Here is an 18,227-nt window from a genome sequence, read left to right on the forward strand (position 1 = left end):
ACATCAGAAAAACGTTTTATAGCATCTAAAATACCCAAATCAGGCAGGCTGATATTTTTAGTTAAATGAAAAACACCAATAAAAATGACTTCAAAATGAATCCGGAAATGGTCAGTTTCAGAAGGTCCCACCCCTCTGTTCGTGACGTCACGCCAAGACGTCTTGCCTTGCTCGAGAATCAAAACAATGGCTTCAGATTCGGAGAAGATGTTTTCTTGTTCTTGTTCTTCTGAAGAGGAAAGCATAAATGTTTGCAATTGATTCTAGGAGTCCTCCCATATCAATTCGAGCCGTCAATGACAGCAATGTAGCACCCAGAAAAAGCAGAAGATTGCGCCCAAGCTCCGTTGGAAATGGGCTGATTTGTCAGCTGGGAATTTGTGTCAGCGAATATCAAATAGTAGTCTTGGTGCAACACACAACGATTCACCATCGCTTTATTTATGTGTTTTCCTTCTAATTTCGCCATCAACACCGATCAACACGAAGTTTTCAGACCAAACAAAGTACCCAAAATGCATTGTATGTCGCTTTCTCGGTCAGGGGCGGTCCAAACGTGACGTCACATGGGGATCGTCATCAACTCGAAAACAAGACTTCATATATTCAGCGCAAGTCTTAAAACGTAAACTATAGCTATATGTTGTGGAATCTTAGTAAAATACGCGCAGTCGAAGTCATTTGAAGTGATTTTATAAATTATGGACATTACTTGTTCGGAGTATTTCCGGCCCAAACACTCCCTCCAAATGCTCCTGGCCCGGCCCCTCTGTCAAATTTTAGAACCCAATGCGGCCCGCGAGTCAAAAAGTTTGCCCACCCCTGCGCTATACCCTTAGGTGCAACATACACAAAACTGGCTTTGCAACCTTCCACTGTACACAATAATTTTGAATCGTGTGGAAATTGTGAAACACAAAAATACACTGTAAAACGCCATGATTTTATTGTTTTTTTAATAGAATCTTGATGATTACAGCTCACAGCTAACAAATTCCCCACCTTTACAAATGACAATATTCCGTAACAAATAAAACATATTTTAAATTCAGAAATACGAGAGGCCTGCACAATATTTGTGTTGAAGGTAACATGTTTGATGTTGAATCAAATGTTGTGATGGGCAGAATATTTCATCAGTCAACTTTAAATTCAACTACATTCCATTAAAAATATAATTTGTGCTGTATTGAAAAATACTCTCTATCATGGTGCATTCTTAGATTTGGAGGATTACTAGTTTTAGGCAAAGATCTCCAATTCCAGTCCTTGTGAAGCTGAATAGGGGCTCACCATGACCGGACTTGGAGGACCCTGATTCTATGTGTAGTAATGATGGGAATTCCGGTTCTTTTGGCCGGGCTCTCTAAAAAGATCCGGCTCTTTTGCCTCCCAAATGGCTCCTGAGTTTGTTTTTTAAATTGCTTAAATTAACTTCCAAAAATCATGTAAAATTATGTGAAAAACAAATTACAAAAAAAGGAAGGTATCGTTCAGTGGATGCTCTCTGTACACATATAAATCAAGCCATATAAATAAAAATATTTGATATAGTGTATTTTTTACACGAGTAATTCGTTTTTCACATACTTTTACATGATTTTTGGGTGTTAATTAAAGCAACAAAAAACAAACTCAGGAGCCATTTGGGAGCCAAAAGAGCCGGATCGTTTTAGTGAACCGAGCCAAAAGAATTCCGGCTCTCTGAAAAGAGACCGAATTCCCATCACTAGTGCACAGAGACCATCCACTAACTTTCACTTTTCCTGTGGTTACTCTGGTCTGATGATCCGCTGTCACTAATTTGCTTTTCATATTAATAATGCTATCATCCCAACTAGTAAAAAATATAATTATTGGATAATAATAACAGCATAATCTAACACCCCCCCCTCCTCATTGCTGCGTGTGTCTGTCATTCTCCCCTCCTTCCTCTACCACGGCTATCGACCAATCCCATGCGGCTTTAACGAAGACTGGGGGCGGGGAATAGAGGAAAAAAAAGTCAGCTCCCATTTCCCATTTCTTTGTTAGGAACCCGCTCTCTTTGTTCACTTCAGAGATCCAGCTCTAAGAACCGGCTCGTTCGCGAGCTACACACACTAATGTGTAGCATTGCAGGAAGAAATGATGATGATCAGTCTTAATAATACACATTTGGAATTCGTGTTTTAGGGGTACAACATGAAATGTGGCTCAAATTATCACGGTCAAATTCATTGTTTGTTGTGACAAACTGATTTCGATGACACTTTCAGCGCACTGCTTATCCCTGAAATTCAGAGCACCGTTCAAATGTGCCACTGGGTTATTCATAAAATGAGTCATGCAACATGCAATAACTGGGGACGCGGTGCATGCAGTGGGTCAGATGGTCCAGTTGGAAAATTGGAGTGATTTGTAACAGGCTGAGTTCAGAATTTATTGAGAGGGGAGAACGCTCTTCCTTGCCACCACAAACACACTCAAAGTGGTGTTCGGCTGTCAGAGTGAATTTCTGAATGCAACCCCAAATTGGCCAAGAAATATGATTGGGATTCTGAGAAGACAAGTTTTGTGTAGTGCGAGGTTATTTTGTCATGCCCGATAGCCAACTGAGTTTAAATAAAGATTGAGGGGTGGTCTCATCGTCTTCTGCGATCTGTCGGAAAAGGTTTCCTGGCCGGAAGCTTTCTTGAATGTCGTCTGATGAGGATGAAATAAGCTGCAAGATGGAGCATAAACATCTCATTTGTAATCTTGATTTTAAAAATGGACAGAAAACTGAATGAATTCTAGTCAAACGATAATTGCTGTGATAAACTGCAGGTTACAAACAATTTCTTATTCGGCAGCCCACTGAGCACCTTTGCAAAGCACATCATTCAAGGGTCATTTTTATCTTTTGGAATAAGGATTTCTAATACAGTGGAAGTTTACTTTTTGTTTCTCCCAACATAGTCTCCCAACACTGTCACACACTTCCTACCTGTGTACAAATTTCCATCTTCCCTCATTGTAAAAATATTTGGACTGATGTCTCACCCAGTCGCTCGTAACACTTTTGACTTCATTGTTCATTGCTGAGGCCGGTCAAGGAAGACATTAAGAACAAATCCGGGGGTGATCAGTGCCAAAGAGACATCTTGCATCATGACGACGATACTAGTGCAGCGTGTTCTACCGGAAACAAATTCCTTGTATGTTCTACATACTTGGCAATAAAGATGATTCTGATTCTGATGACAACACAATGTCTCACACAAGACCATCAAAGAGCTGAGCGGGGAACTGTCCCCCACATCCTCCTTGAAGCCCAGAGCTTGCTTGCCCTTGGACAATTTCACCAGTCTGGTCCATCAAAAGTGTTCACAAGAAACATGAAGTTTGAAAGTGACAGTGCTGGGAGATTATGTAATCTTATCTGTATTAGAAGACCTTTTTCTTGAAAAATTCACCTTATTCATTGAATGACCTCCACATAATGATACTCAAATCGAATCATACTAAAAAAAATACAAAAACTCATACTGTACAATTACACAATGGATTCCATGATCGTTAACTGTGAACATCGAGACACCAAATAACGGCCCGAGGCACACTACATTCTTTTGGATTGAAGGTAAGCATTTTGGTACAATGTTTTTTTAAGACGGCATATCATGATTGCTGTGGCTTTTTGCTATTACAGTGATACCTCGGTTCACGAACGATTTAGCTAACGAACTTTTCGGATTACGAAAGTTAAATTCACGAGAATTTAATCTTGGCATACGAACTATTTTTCGGGATACACACGGAGCGCAACAATGAGTCATGTGTCGTTTGTGAACGAACACAGCAGGGTGCGGGCGGTTTACAGAAACACCGAGCTGCAAATTAAAATAGATAGGCAGACGACAGAGAGAGAATTCCCAGTCAGAGTGTGTAAGCCAAAAAGTGTGTATCACAAAAAAAAATCCCATAGGAAACCATTAAAATGGGAATAATCCATTCCCGGGTTTCCATAAAATATACTTAATAATAAACTAAATAAGCCTTAAAACTACACACCACATACCTTATTCTATGTATAATAAATGTGCTATTGTATTGTAATGAAAGAAATACACTGCACAGTATAATAAAGTCACTTTATTTACATTTGGGATGGTCATTGATGGCTTATGGAAGGAGAGTCACCTTCCATAAGGACTGTTGGTAAATTAACCTCTGTTGTGGCTTCTCTTCTTGGCTTCTTTGGAGACTCCTCATCATTTTTGCTGATTAAAAACCTCTTAATTGACACCTGTTGCTTTCTGACTTGTAAGGTCTTACGAAACTGAGGCATCATGTTGATGATTGTCATAGCCAGTCTTTCCTGGATGGAACTGTTCGGTAAAAGCCTGCACATCATTCCACTTTGCCAACATTGCCTTGATGAGCTCACTTGATGCTGCAGCCATCTCCTCCTCCTCGCCCTCAGATGTTCTCGAACCATCCATTGCTGGCTTTAAAATCCTCAATAAGTGTTGAAAATCCAGGTTGGCGCATGGCGATATCGGCGTGAATTAGCCATGCTTTCTCGCATAAAATAGCTTTAGTCACGCTGACGCCGGATAGCTGCTTTTCGTTAATCCAAATTAACAGAAGTTTTTCAACTTCTTTGATTGCCCGAGACCGTCGCTTTGAGAGCACGGAAACACCTTTTGCAACAGACGCACCTTTGATGGCTTCTCTGTTCCGGAGAATGGTAGCAATGGTTGACTTAGCATAGCCGTGCTCGGCCGCTAAATCACACAAACGCACACCTCGTTCGTGTTTTTCAATTATCTCCTTCTTCTCAGCGACGGTGATTTTATTTTGTGTCTTCTTGGGCTGAACACGAGCCTCTGGTGGGTTTTTCTCGGTCCCATAATAGTAAAATTATCAGCAAAAAGCTCCAAGGAGGCGATCGACGTGTGCATTCAATGAGAGGGGTTGTGGAAAGGTAGCCCGGCTGGAGCGCTGTTCGGTCGTGTGCTTCCACCGAAGATCACTCCGCCAGATCTGAAGGTCGTGTGCTTTGGTGTTCTTCCGCCGAAGATTACTCCACCAGCCGTGGTGGGTGTGTATCATGGAAATCGTGCGTATTTCAAGGTTTAATTTTCATACATTTGACGTTCATAAGATAAGGTGTTCGTAAGATGAGGTCTCACTGTATTCTCATTTGAATAGTTTCCTACAGGAAATTATTTTTGGGGATACACACTGTCTGGGAACCAATTAAGTTCGTAAGCCAAGGTATCACTGTACATAAAGTTACTGTACAAGCACGAAAAGATTAATAATAGCAAAGTGTAACTGCATTCCAGAGTTTTCCCTTCATGCAACCATAATCAGTTTTGAATTCATTACATGATCAAACTCTGCAAAAGCACCAAAAGAAAAATAGCCGCTCAACAAACAAAAAACAAGCAAACCCCAAAACACACAGATTTCAAGACACACTTTTCGACTTGCCTGGTTGTTGCGCACTCAAAATGTCTGGGAGAATTGAACAGACCACATTTCGGCGGGATTAAACGCATACAATTAAAAATGGCAAATAGGAAGCCAAACAATAACTGACAACGTTCCACAGTCCTAACTAATGAAGAGAGCTGTTCCTCACCAACTGGTGCGGTTCACTGGAGCATTTTCTGGTCGACTTTGATTTATGCGTGTCAGACATACTGAGAGGCAACAACTCGAACCTGTGGAGGACAAAATCGATGGGAGATTGAATAGTGCCCTATTGTAATGACAGTTGCATCTAAAAAAGTATCATGAAAAGCTTTGCATTATTGACAGTCATTTCCTTAAAATAACCTCATCTCATAGTTTTTGCAGGTGAAATATTCCGTAACAGGCAAATTTATGTAATGTAGAGGTTATTTTTTTATGTTCATTTCATTCTGGGTGGGATTTTTATTCGATGAATACAGTTTTTTGGATTCTTTGTGAAATGCCTGCACCGGGCTTCCTTTTTCGGCGGCATTAAGTATAACTGAAAGACACATTTGAACAACTGTCTGAGTCTATATACAGTAAAGTCTCGTTATATCGATATCGGATATATCGATAGTCCCGGTTATATCGACACTATTTCTATGCACGCACGGAGAAAATTACATGCAAACAGGGTCGGATATATCGATAGTCCCGGTTATATCGATATTTTTTCGGACTCCCTTGAATATCGATATAACAAGACTTTACTGTATGTAGAGATACATATACAGGTAACATCCGACTTACGACCGGCGTGACTTACGACCACCCGTACTTACAACCACGACCGCTAGACCCTATTTCTTTTAATTTTAATTCTACGCCTGGCACCGTGTGGTGTATTAACTACAAAAGTTAATTGTGGGTTGCTGGGATACTTGGAGTTGTCGTACCTGCATATGTGTGAAAATGTTCCATTCTTCCAATGTTTGCTTATGCAAGAAAGTCACGCGTGTGTCGACTTCATCACACAAGACACTACACACAACGCGCAAGCAGCCCAGCAACCCAAACGACAATTTTGGCCTGCCAGCCAGCATCTCACTCTCTCAAAGCAGTGTTATGGAGCCGGAGGTTGTCCACCGTCCAAGGCGAGACCCGAGACGGGTGGGCGTTGGCGCTCTGGACTGGCGTGACGAGAACGGGGGGAGGATCCGCCGGCATCGCGTCAGCGGGATCGTGGCGGTGGCGAGAAGGCGGCGGCGGAAACTCTTATTTCCTGTGCGATCAGGTATTGTCTCTTACGCGATTATGTCACCTAATGTGGCTCGGCTAAATGTGGCTAATGTAGCCTCGGGGAATCAAATTGAAGTTCCTGTTACAGTAAAGTCTCGTTATATCGATATCGGATATATCGATAGTCCCGGTTATATCGATACTATTTCTATGCACGCACGGAGAAAATTACATGCAAACAGGGTCGGATATATCGATAGTCCCGGTTATATCGATATTTTTTCCGACTCCCTTGAATATCGATATAACGAGACTTTACTGTAAATACATTATCATTTACATTTCACACTGTCAGCAGATGTTATGTCAGCACTCTAAGAATTATTTTGAAAGGACAACCAACACCTCTAGACAAGTTGCGTCCATAATTTGTAAAATCACTTTCAAATGACTTCTTCTGACCACATTTTACAAGGATTCCACCGCATATACCTATATTTTACGTTTTAAAACTCGCGCTGAATATTCATGAAATCTTGTTTTCGAGTTGATGACAATGCTGGAGTGACGTCGCTGAGGGAACTCTTCTGACCGAGAAAGCGACACATAGTGCATTTTGGGTACTTTTTTTCATTTGAAAACAGTGTTGATCGCAAAATTAGAAGTACATAAATATGTACTACATAACGCGATGGTGAATCGTTGTGTGGCAGCCAATTGCGGTAACACGCATAAAGAAGGTGTAAGTTTACACAAATTTCCAGCGGACAAACCAGCTTTTTTCCAACGGACCAGAGCAGTACAGCGCCACCAAGGAGCTCCCCGGAGTGCGCAAATCCCCGCTTGGATAACCGGTGTCATCCTGTCTGCCTGACAATTGGTAGAAAGTTGCTTCCAGTGGTGAAAGAGAGCAATCGTCATAATAGTGGAGCAAACCTATCGGACAAACATTCAGCTGCTGGAATGAGGAGCTAACCGGGGTTAGCGATGGATAACCGCTGTCATTCATACGCAAGTTCGTAACTCTTCATCTTGAAAGTTTAAACAACGCTTTGCATGCGCAACCATTAAACAATCTGCATTGATGTTGATATCTTGTAGCTTATTATTTGTTATTCGTGTCCTTATATGTCACTTATCACTGAAGTTGATGCTATATTGCTTATTCACAGAGCTTCATATATGCTTCATATGTTGTGTCCTTTACCAGTTTCGTCGCTTTGCATACACGGCTCGAATTGATACGGAAGGACTTCTTTAATCGATCGCAAACACTTATGCTTTCCTCTTCAGAACTATTTGAATCATATTCATAACTGGATGAGTCACCAGAAAGGATCTTTTTCTGAATGTGAACTCTCTGAAGCTATTTTGATTCTGGAGCAAGGCATATGACGAGATGTCACAAACTGGGGGCGGGACTTTCTGAATGTCTCCAGTTTTTAGCTCATTAGTGGCAGTTTTGGGCAACATTAAGTCATTTTTATTGGTGTTTTGCATTTGACTAAAAATATCAGCCTGCGTGTTTTGGGTATTTTAGATGCTATAAAACGTATTTCTGAAATGATGGTGTCGGTTGTCCTTTAAACTGACACTCAGTGTGCTGTTGAAGGTTCACATGACTCAGACCTGATTTGAGTGTTGGCCAGTGGAAGGATGTTGTAAGGCTCCTGAGTGTTGACGTTGCTGCTGCGCGGGGCATACTGCTTCTCTGAGCCAGTCACCAGCCCAAACAGAACCTGAAGAAAAAAATGAGGAAACCAATGTCATTATGTCCACTCTTTTTTTTATTGATAAAAGTTTTAAGTATACTACCGATGTCTTTTGTGACAGACGACTGAGGTTTGCATTCAGCGGAGGCGTGAACACATCCAGGTCAAAAGGGTCAATGTGGCTCTCCAGCCAATCACAGATTTCCTGCATCCTGAAAGACAACACGTTTTAGATCTTCTTGGAGTGATGAAATTCTACCACCGCCTTGCAGGATTAACCAATCAGCATCAACCATTCGTGCTCACAGTCACACCTATGAACAATTTATAGTGTTCCATTAATATGCTAAACATGAATTTGGAATGAAGGAAGAAATCGGAGTACCCGGAGAAAATGCACTGCCAGTATTTTGCCTCCGAAATTGCTAACTTTTAATTTGAACTTGATGTTTACATATTGTTATTCTATTTCACATTTGTTTCATGATTTAAAGGACAACCGACATCACTTTTTTTTTTGTTTCCTAACTGACATCAGAAAAACGTTTTATAGCATCTAAAATACCCAAAACACGCAGGCTGATATTTTTAATCAAATGCAAAACCCCAATAAAAGTGTCCAAAATCTGCAAAAAATTGAGCTGCGAATTGGGCATTTTCAGAAGTCCCGCCCCCAGTTCGTGACGTCACGCCAAGATGTCTTGCATTGCTCGAGAATCAAAACAATGGCTTCAGATTTGCTTTCTTGTTATGCATCCAGTTATAAATATGATTAAAATAGTTCTGAACAGGAAAGTATAAATGTTTGCAATCGATTAAAGAAGGTCTTCCGGGTCATTTTGAGGGATCAGGACTGATGTGTAGCGTCACAGAAAATGCAGAAGATGGCGCCACAGCTCCATTGGAAATGGCTGATTTGTCTGCTTGGAATTTTTTTCAGCGAAAGTCAGAGTTGTCTCGGTGTAACATACGATTCACCATTGCGTTATTTATGTGTTTTCCTTCTAATTTCGCCACCAACACGAAGTTTTCAGAGCAAACAAAGTACCGCAAAATGCATTGAGGTGATGCAAGGTATGTCCTTTCTCGCTCAGGGGCGTTCCTTCAGTGACGTAGGGTGAGGAATCGTGACCAACTCAAAAACAAGACTTCCGGAATAGTCAGCGCAAGTCTTAAAACATAAAATATAGCTATATGCGGTGGAATCTTTGTAAAATACGCTCAGTAGAAGTCATTAGAAGCGATTTTACAAATTATGGACACAACTTGTCCGGAGACGTCGGTTGTCCTTTAAATGATTTTAACTTGATGATACATATGGTTAACTTTTTCAGCAATGATGAAAAAGGCATTACTTGAAAATATATTTTTCCTTTTATTTTATTTAATATATATATACGTCAAGTACTGATGGCCAAATGAGGCATCATGAAGCAATCCAAATGGTTTGCTTTTTGGCCAATGCATCATGAGGCCTCATTTGTTCCACTGCGCCATCACGTGCAAAATAAATATCATGACAGAGAGAGTGACTGAAACGCTACCCTGGATTTGATGGGGTCAAAATGTTGGGGTTAGGGCTAATGAAGAAAAAAAAAATAAAGATGGCAGGATTCTCACTTTTATCTCAGATTTCAGACTTTAAAGTGAGAGTCCTCACTTTAAAGTCAGAATTCTGAGATTAAAGTCAGGATTCTGAGAAAACTGAGAGTCGTGCTGACTTTTTTTTTCTTTGCTTCCTCTTGCATAAAAATGGCAGGGTGTTGTGATGTGAATGAATGGGAGTGTGTTACTTGAAAGAATAATTAATTTACTTTAGACATTGACACAGAAACAAGGAACAAGACATATTTTTCATTAATTTTTGTTGAGGGAAAGGTGTTCTGTTGGTACTCAATTCTTTAGAACAAAGTTTACACGTCACCTTTTAAAATATCAACAAGTAGACATTAAAACGAGGGATACACTGTGTTGTCACAGTAGTTTAAATTATATATATATATATACAGTATTTTTCGAATTATAAATCGCAGTTTTTTTTCATAGTTTGGTCGGGGATGCGACTTCTAAATCGGAGCGACTTATATATGCTTTTTTTTATTACTGTATAGCATTTCACGTTATTTTCACATTAAACCGCTCAAGGCCTGTGCTGATATTGTGGTGTTGAAACATTTGTGAGCCGTCAAAATCTGTGAGCGCAGAGACAGTAGCCTACATATTTTTATAACAGGTGTTACAGGGAAATCTTCTGGAGGGTCAGGTTTTTCTGTAACACCTGTTATTTATAAATACAACTGAGAAGGGCTGAATAAAAACGGTACCGAAAAGAAAGTCATATTCTGCAGTTTACAAGCTGCAGATAGTGAAATATGCAGCCGAAAACGGCAATCGAGTAGCAGAAAGAAGGTTTGGAGTCAGCGAAAAACTTTTAAGGGACTGGCGAAAAGCAGAGGTTACGTTTACTGAAATGAAGAAAACAAAAAAAGCTCATCGCGGGCGAAAAGCTAGGTGGCCGCAGTTGGAGGAACGAGTTCACGCATGGGTGCTTGAACAACGTGCTGCTGGGAGAGGTTTGTCAACGGTGCAGTTGCGTCTCGACGCCCAGGTCGTTGCCAAGGAGATGAATATAAACAGCTTTGCAGGAGGACCTTCTTGGTGTTACCGCTTCATGCAACGCAAACGCCTCTCTATCAGAAATCTCTATCACAAATACATTTTCCCCAAAAATGCGACTTATATATGTTTTTTTCTTCTTAATTATGCATGTTTTGGCTGGTGCGACCTATAATCCGGAGCGACGTATAATCCAAAAAATATGATATATATATATAATATATATATACACACACACACACACACACACACACACACACGCGCGCACACACACACACACACACACACACACACACACACACACACACACACACACACACACACACACACACACACACACACACACACACACACACACACACACACACACGCACACACACACAGGTACTTCTTTGTCCCATTTTAGGAGAGATCTGCTCAAAATGATCCCAGACGGGACATTCTCTTCTTTTTCGTTGTGAACGGTGGGTCTAATGCAGAACAAATCCGATTGAAGATGCGAGTTGGGTGTGTCAGTGCCACATGTGAGCTCATTGACGCCCCGGTGCAACATGTTATTTTGAATCTTCGAGTGGATGATGACGTAGAAATTCCGTCTCGCGAGGCATTGGGCGTAGCCATGTGCGTTCCAAGACTTTGGGCGGGGCCACAAGCAAAATCGACCCACGCCTCCAATTGCGCTTAGCAAATTGTTTCACCTGTTTACTTGGCATACGCCTCGGAGCCTCAGCACAGTTGGACACACCGCCAACTGAACCATGCCGAGATGCAATTTATACCATGATCTGAATTTTCAGTCATAATGCCCTAATCTCCCTCAAACGATTGCAATATCGAGCGTGTCAATGTTTAAGATGGAGAAAAGGAAAGGAAAGAAATAGAAAAACAAAATACAAGAGCTGCTGAAAAGGCAGCCCCTCTCGCGATGCCATCTTGAAGTGAAAAGAACAAAAAAACTAAATATCATATAATATGACAACACAAAGACATGGAGAGTTATTCATTCTAAAGCACCTTCTGTACCCTCTTTGTTACTTGACAGCTCAAACAATATCTAGCTGGCGAGCTATTAGCTATCTATTGGCTTGGTAGCTAGCTTTCTATCAATTTGTCTTACTATTCTATTTGAGTAACTTCCAGGTTGAGTGAACGCTGGCACACGTGGCTGCCGCTGCTCACCCACAGAAAAAAATTATCCTGTAACTGTAAGGTGACCTTGAGAGTTTTGAAAGGTGCTTAAAAATGAAATGTATTATTATTATTATAATTCCATTCCAGCACACGTAACACCTGTCTCACCAAGACAAAGTTTTGTTTCTATTGCACTTGCGTGTATTTTTGCTTGGCAACACTATTCCACGTTCGGCAATTATCAGATTTTGACTTTAGCATAATACTGCAAAAAGACTATTAAGGGAAGCCGTGGTTCAGAAATCCAGATTCATCATTTAATTCATTTTGAAAAGGTTCTAAACAACCTGAGTGAGTTCCAAGGTGAGTCGAAGTAAAAACTACCACTAGATGCTCCCAGTTCCGCTTCCACTTTAACCCAGATTATGAATCATTCATAATCTAAAACCAGCAATATTAAATCACCGTATTTTCCGGTATATAAGGCGCACCAAAAAGCCTTGATTTTCTTCAAACGACGATCTTATAAACAGGTGTGCCTTATATGTGAAGTAATATTGAGCCACAACAGGTCTCACAACTGTTGTCAGCAGCTCCAGACTCAATTTCCCCCTGTAGAAGTAGTGTGTAACCCCAGCCTCTACGGCAGAGCCTTAAAATGTGGTGTCCCGTACATTTGGGAACGTTTTATATATTTCCTTTTTTCATTCATTGAAGGTGCATCTTATACAGTACAGTATATGGAAAATGTTTGAAAATACACCATTAATTGGTGGTGCACCTTATACTCTGGTGCTCCTAATACATGGAAAAATACGGGACTTGTCATTGTGAGACTTTTTGAAAAAAAAAAAAAAAAAAAAAAAAAACTGTTTCAGTACTTTATTGTGTGCACACTTCACTTAATATTGATGAGGATGTTTCGTTTGGCACTTACTCTACTCTTATTACCTTTGGTCTTGACAGGATTGGGAAGTCTTGCCTTCTTCCACGTTTGCAGACAAAGTAGTGTTAAGATAACGAAGGTCAAACATCAGCTGCAATGCTCTGTTTTGAGTCATTGGAAATGCACCTTCCTGAAAGCAGATGACCACGTCATCATGAATGACTTAAGGACATTTCCAATTCTGGCATAAATTGAGGACTTTGTGGGAGTGGGTTGCTTTTGTGAGTTACCCGGGGTACCCGCTGTGTGAGGCTTTGGTAATGCTGCAAGACTTGATCCAAGCAGGCTTGCAGAAGCTCCTGCAAGGGGGGTTGCGGCAGTGCATGACCACCCACCCTGTTCACCTCAACACACAGGTCGAAGAGTAGTGACTGGACGAACAAAGATGGCTGCAGAACATGTAAACTTCCCATGAGAATATTAAATAACATGGCAAGATTTTAAATTCATGAAGGGCAAAGCCGAATGGCTGACCTGGACAGGAAGACGAATTTTGGATGTAACACTGCTTCCTGACTCAGCCTCCTCTTGGATCTCGAGATCTTCCCAGTTTGTAGCATTTTTCAAGATGGCACCAGCAGAATCTGCATGAAGCGCTGTTCGAAACTGCTCAAGCAACCCCTGAAAAGTCAGAAGACAGTGTTCAAATCCCAAAATCACAATTTGAAACAATCAATATAGACCAACCATGCAAACTGTTTTTTAACTGGACTGCATTATGCTGACAATGTTTCATTTTTTTGTTGTGTCCAGGTATCGGACTTGTGAATCAAAATAGTGCTAACATCTGCTTTGATGCAATCCAGTTCAAAACCCCGACAACCACATGGTCCAACTGGTCGGTTACTCTCCCATAATGACGATGCATTCAAGTACATTTGAGCTCATATAGCACATTTGCACCATCTATTCAATACTGCCTATCTTGACACTTTTTGTAAGGCGCTAACTATCAGCCGGTTGCCATCCAAACGTCAGATGCGCAAAGCAATTTAATTTTGGCTAAGCTGTTCACAATATAAGTCAAAAGACAAATAACAAAGAATGAATACATGATGATTGGTTTTCTCACGGTTAGGGGTATTTAACGGATATATCCAAAAATCTTATCGAAAAGACAATTTTAGGTATGTGCTAACTTTTGAGAAAGAAGAGATCCAGATACGGTAAGCCTCCATGCTGCAGTTGAGAAGCTCCTCCTTTAGTTCTGCCCACTTGACTTGAGCAGCGCTGGACTGCAGGGACACCTTGGCTCTGCCCAATTTCTTACTCTGCCTTGGTGTGCCTTTGGCTGTGGCTTCGCGGCCACCTTGTTGTCCCAAAATACAGTGTTTTAGATTGGGACATAGTTCCCCAATGGACTGACACAGCCTCGCCATGAAAAGGACCGAATTCAGGCTGGCTGGGATGGGATCTGGCGAAATGGTCGCTAATTCGGAACGGACGGCAGAGAGAATGTGCTGAATGCAGGCCAGGCAGCCATCTTGCAAGGCCTCCTCCACTGCTGGCGTGTCTGTGAAGCGGTTCAAGGAGGATACTGACAAGCCCTCGAGAGGACCTGATGACGGGAGTATAACCGATATGGAGTCAGAGCCTGTTGATTGAATAAATAAACAAACAAATTAATTACCGTAATCAAAAATAAGTAAATTACCACATTTTTAAGCAAGTTGTTTTAAAGGTTTCAACATCATGATTGATTGTATTGGGTTATGTCACTTCCCCCCAACATTTGTAACATCGATTCTCTTCCTACCTTCAAACCCACCTATTTAAAATGGAATTTTCTGTGTAGCTTTAGCTCTTGTTTCTATTTATAATTGTATTTTATTTATTATTGTATCTATACTTGTCTGTGACTGTAAAGTGTCCTTAAGAGCTTTGAAAGGCACTTGAAATAAAATGTATTATTATTATTAATTATTATGTATGTAAAGTAACATGGTAAGATGGTAAGGACCTGCGGCAGGTTCGGGTGATTAAGGATAGAGATGGCAATGTATTAACAGGTGCCAGTAGTGTGATGGCAAGATGAAAAGAGTACTTTGAAGAATTGATGAATGAGGAAAATGAGAAGGAACAAAGAGTAGAAGACGTGACTGTTGTGGACCAAGACGTAGCAAGCATTAGCAAGGATGAAGTGAGGAGGGCGCTGAAGAGGATGAAGGGGGGAAAGGCACTCGGGCCTGATGATTTACCAATAAAGGTATGGAAGTGTCTTGGAGAGTTGGTGGTGGTGTACCTGACTGGGTTATTCAACAAGATCTTAGACGGTGAACAGATGCCTGAAGAATGGAGACGAAGTGTACTCGTGCCCATTTTTAAGAACAAAGGAGATGTGCAGAGTTGTACTAATTATAGAGGAATAAAGTTGATGAGCCATACAATGAAACTCTGGGAAAGAGTAGTTGAAGCTAGACTAAGAGCAGAAGTGAACATTTGTGAGCAGCAGTATGGCTTCATGCCAAAAAAAAAAGAGTACGACAGATGCAATGTTTGCTTTAAGAATGCTGATAGAGAAGTACAGAGAAGGTCAGAAGGAATTGCATTGTGTCTTTCTAGATCTGGAGAAAGCGTATGACAGGGTGCCTAGAGAAGAGCTGTGGCATTGCATGAGAAAGTCTGGAGTGACGGAAAAGCATGTTAGAGCGGTACAAGACATGTATCATGACTGTAAGACAGTTGTGAGGTGTGCAGTCGGTATGACTGAGGATTTCAAGGTGGAGGTGGGACTCCACCACTTCTTGTTTGCTATGGTGATGGACAGGCTGACAGACGATATTAGACAAGAATCTCTTTGGACCATGATGCTTGCAGATGACATCATGATCTGTAGCGAGAACAGGGAACAGGTGGCAGAGAAACTAGAGCTGTGGAGATATCCCCTGGAAAGGAGAGGAATGAAGATCAGTCGCAGCAAGACGAAATATATGTGTGTGAATGAGAGGGATCCAAGTGCAAGAGTGATGCTACAGGGAGAAGAGATAAAGAAGGTGGAGGATTTTAAGTACTTGGGGTCAACTGTCCAGAGCAATGGAGAGTGTGGAAAAGAGGTGAAGAAGCGTGTCCAGGCAGGCTGGAGCGGCTGGAGAATAATGTCAGGTGTGATGTGTGATAGAAGGGTTTCAGCTAGGATGAAAGGAAAGGTGTATAAAACCGTGGTGAGACCAGCTATGATGTTTGGACTGGAGACAGTGCCACTGAAGAAAAGACAGGAAGCCGAGCTGGAGGTAGCAGAGCTGAAGATGTTTAGGTTTTCTTTGGGAGTGACCAGGTTGGATAGGATCAGGAATGAGTACATTAGAGGGACAACTCATATTAGAGGCTTTGGAGAGAAAGTCAGAGAGGCCAGACTGAGATGGTTTGGACATGTCCAGAGGAGAGACAGTGACTATATCGGGAGAAGAATTTTGAGCCTTGAACTGCCAGGCAGGAGACAGAGAGGAAGACCGAAGAGGAGGTTTATGGATGTGGTCAGAGAGGACATGAAGGTGGCTGGTGTGAGAGAAGAGGATGCACAAAACCAGGATAGATGGAGGACATTGATTCGCTGTGGCGACCCCTGAGGGGAAAAGCCGAAAGGAAAAGAAGATGTCTGTAAAGTAACATGACAATATTAACATTCCCTTGATATCAAAATCCCAAGATTGATCCTGTTCTGCTAAAACAGGATCAGATTAAATGGTAATCTATAATACACCCTTATCATATATCCGAATGTAACTTCAACTGTGTTTTCGCCCAGGAGATGGTGGATGTTAATAAATGGGTGCAACGGTAGCAGCCTGAATTAGTACACCATCATAGCACCATTAATGAAAATAATATAATAATACATTTGATTTCTAAGCGCCTTTCAAAACTGTCAAGGTCACTTTACAGTCACAGGATCACTTTTTTCTGTGGGTGAGCAGCGGCAGCCACACGCGCCAGCGTTCACTCAACCTGGCATAACTCAGATAGAAATCTAGCCAGCTAGCTAATAGATAGCCAGCCAGATAGCTAGCTCGGTAGTCAGCTAATAGATAGGTAGCTAGCTAATAGATAGACAGCCAGATAGCCAGCTGGCTAGATAGCCAATAGCGAGAAATGTATAGCAAATAGTTTGTACTTGAGTTAGCCCAAACTAAAGGGCCAAGATACTTCCAGTGTAGACACGTTTCATGAACTGTTCCATGCTTTCTCCCTCCATCAGTTGACAATAATGATGAATTTCTCCTTGTGAGAAATGACAATGGGCTCATTTAAAAAACAAAACAAACAAACAGAAAATACAGTAAAGTCTCGTTATATCGATAGTACTGCTTATTACGATACTATTTCTATGAACGCAAGGAGAAAATTTACATGCCGCAGGATCGGATATATCGATAGTTCGGTTATATCGATATTTTTTCCGACTCCCGAGAATATCGATATAACGACACTTTACTGTATATATAACTCCAACACTGCTTTTCAGCAATGCCAACCTGCATACTTGAAGGGAAGGTAGTGCTGGAGATCATCAAGCTGTGCTTTAAGCTTGGCGTCCATGGAAGAGCAAAAATTTTGAACGCAGGGCGTCAAGGCCAGCGTCTTCATGGCCAGACCACTTTTTGGCCGTTGCTCCCCCCTTTGTGCCACACCAACCCAACCCGCATCATTCGGCAGGTCCCCTGTAGATTCTGACCACAAATAGGATGAAATGTCTACTTCATACTGGGCCTCCCGGCTATTGGCGGTTTGTCCTTCCAGATCCTTGATAGCAGAGGTAAGTAGCTGAACAGAGCTCAGGGAGATGCCTTCAGTTTGTTCTTTGGTGATTGCCTTGGGGATCACAAATACATTGAATGAAATCAACATAGTATACTTTTATTACAGCTTCAGGTGGTAAAGCGCTATATAAACCAATACATATCTATTGCATTGTATTTTGTACAGCCGACCTAATTTCAAGCTCATATAACTCCAGACCCATATAACTTAGGAATTTTTTTTTTCTGATGAGATAAGAGAGTCTAAGGTTTCTAATGCTGTATTAAATGTTTGGATTATATTAGCGCTTTGATCTTCTCCTCTTTCATCTGGAACTGCTTCATGACACAAAGAGGGGACAGCAAGTGCTGAAGAATGAATGACTCTCTGTGCCTTCGTCTTGTCATATAACGTAT

The 18,227-nt window shown here is 41.3% G+C and overlaps 1 protein-coding gene across 2 annotated transcripts in view; it reads right to left on the reverse strand.

Moving 5' to 3' along the window:
- Positions 1-830: 830 nt before the first annotated feature.
- The window catches only part of cog1 (component of oligomeric golgi complex 1), a 33,714-nt gene continuing 16,317 nt past the window's right edge, over positions 831-18,227 (reverse strand). Inside the window, exons 7-16 of one of the 2 annotated variants that reach the window (XM_089018009.1) lie at positions 17,547-17,883; positions 14,214-14,668; positions 13,549-13,695; positions 13,305-13,463; positions 13,080-13,204; positions 8,485-8,593; positions 8,299-8,408; positions 5,615-5,696; positions 5,464-5,487; positions 2,567-2,704 (exon numbers count right to left, since the gene is read on the reverse strand). In XM_089018009.1, coding sequence (XP_088874135.1) covers positions 5,479-5,487; positions 5,615-5,696; positions 8,299-8,408; positions 8,485-8,593; positions 13,080-13,204; positions 13,305-13,463; positions 13,549-13,695; positions 14,214-14,668; positions 17,547-17,883 — 1,533 coding nt within the window. In that variant the 3' untranslated portion in view covers positions 2,567-2,704; positions 5,464-5,478. Of the gene's footprint in view, positions 2,705-5,463; positions 5,488-5,614; positions 5,697-8,298; positions 8,409-8,484; positions 8,594-13,079; positions 13,205-13,304; positions 13,464-13,548; positions 13,696-14,213; positions 14,669-17,546; positions 17,884-18,227 lie in introns of both variants that reach the window. The other variant, XM_089018008.1, reaches the window with a different exon arrangement.

The sequence above is a fragment of the Hippocampus bargibanti genome, linkage group LG17, assembly GCF_051943395.1.
Source record: "Hippocampus bargibanti isolate YZ-2025 linkage group LG17, ASM5194339v1, whole genome shotgun sequence".
In the NCBI taxonomy this organism is placed as follows: domain Eukaryota; kingdom Metazoa; phylum Chordata; class Actinopteri; order Syngnathiformes; family Syngnathidae; genus Hippocampus; species Hippocampus bargibanti.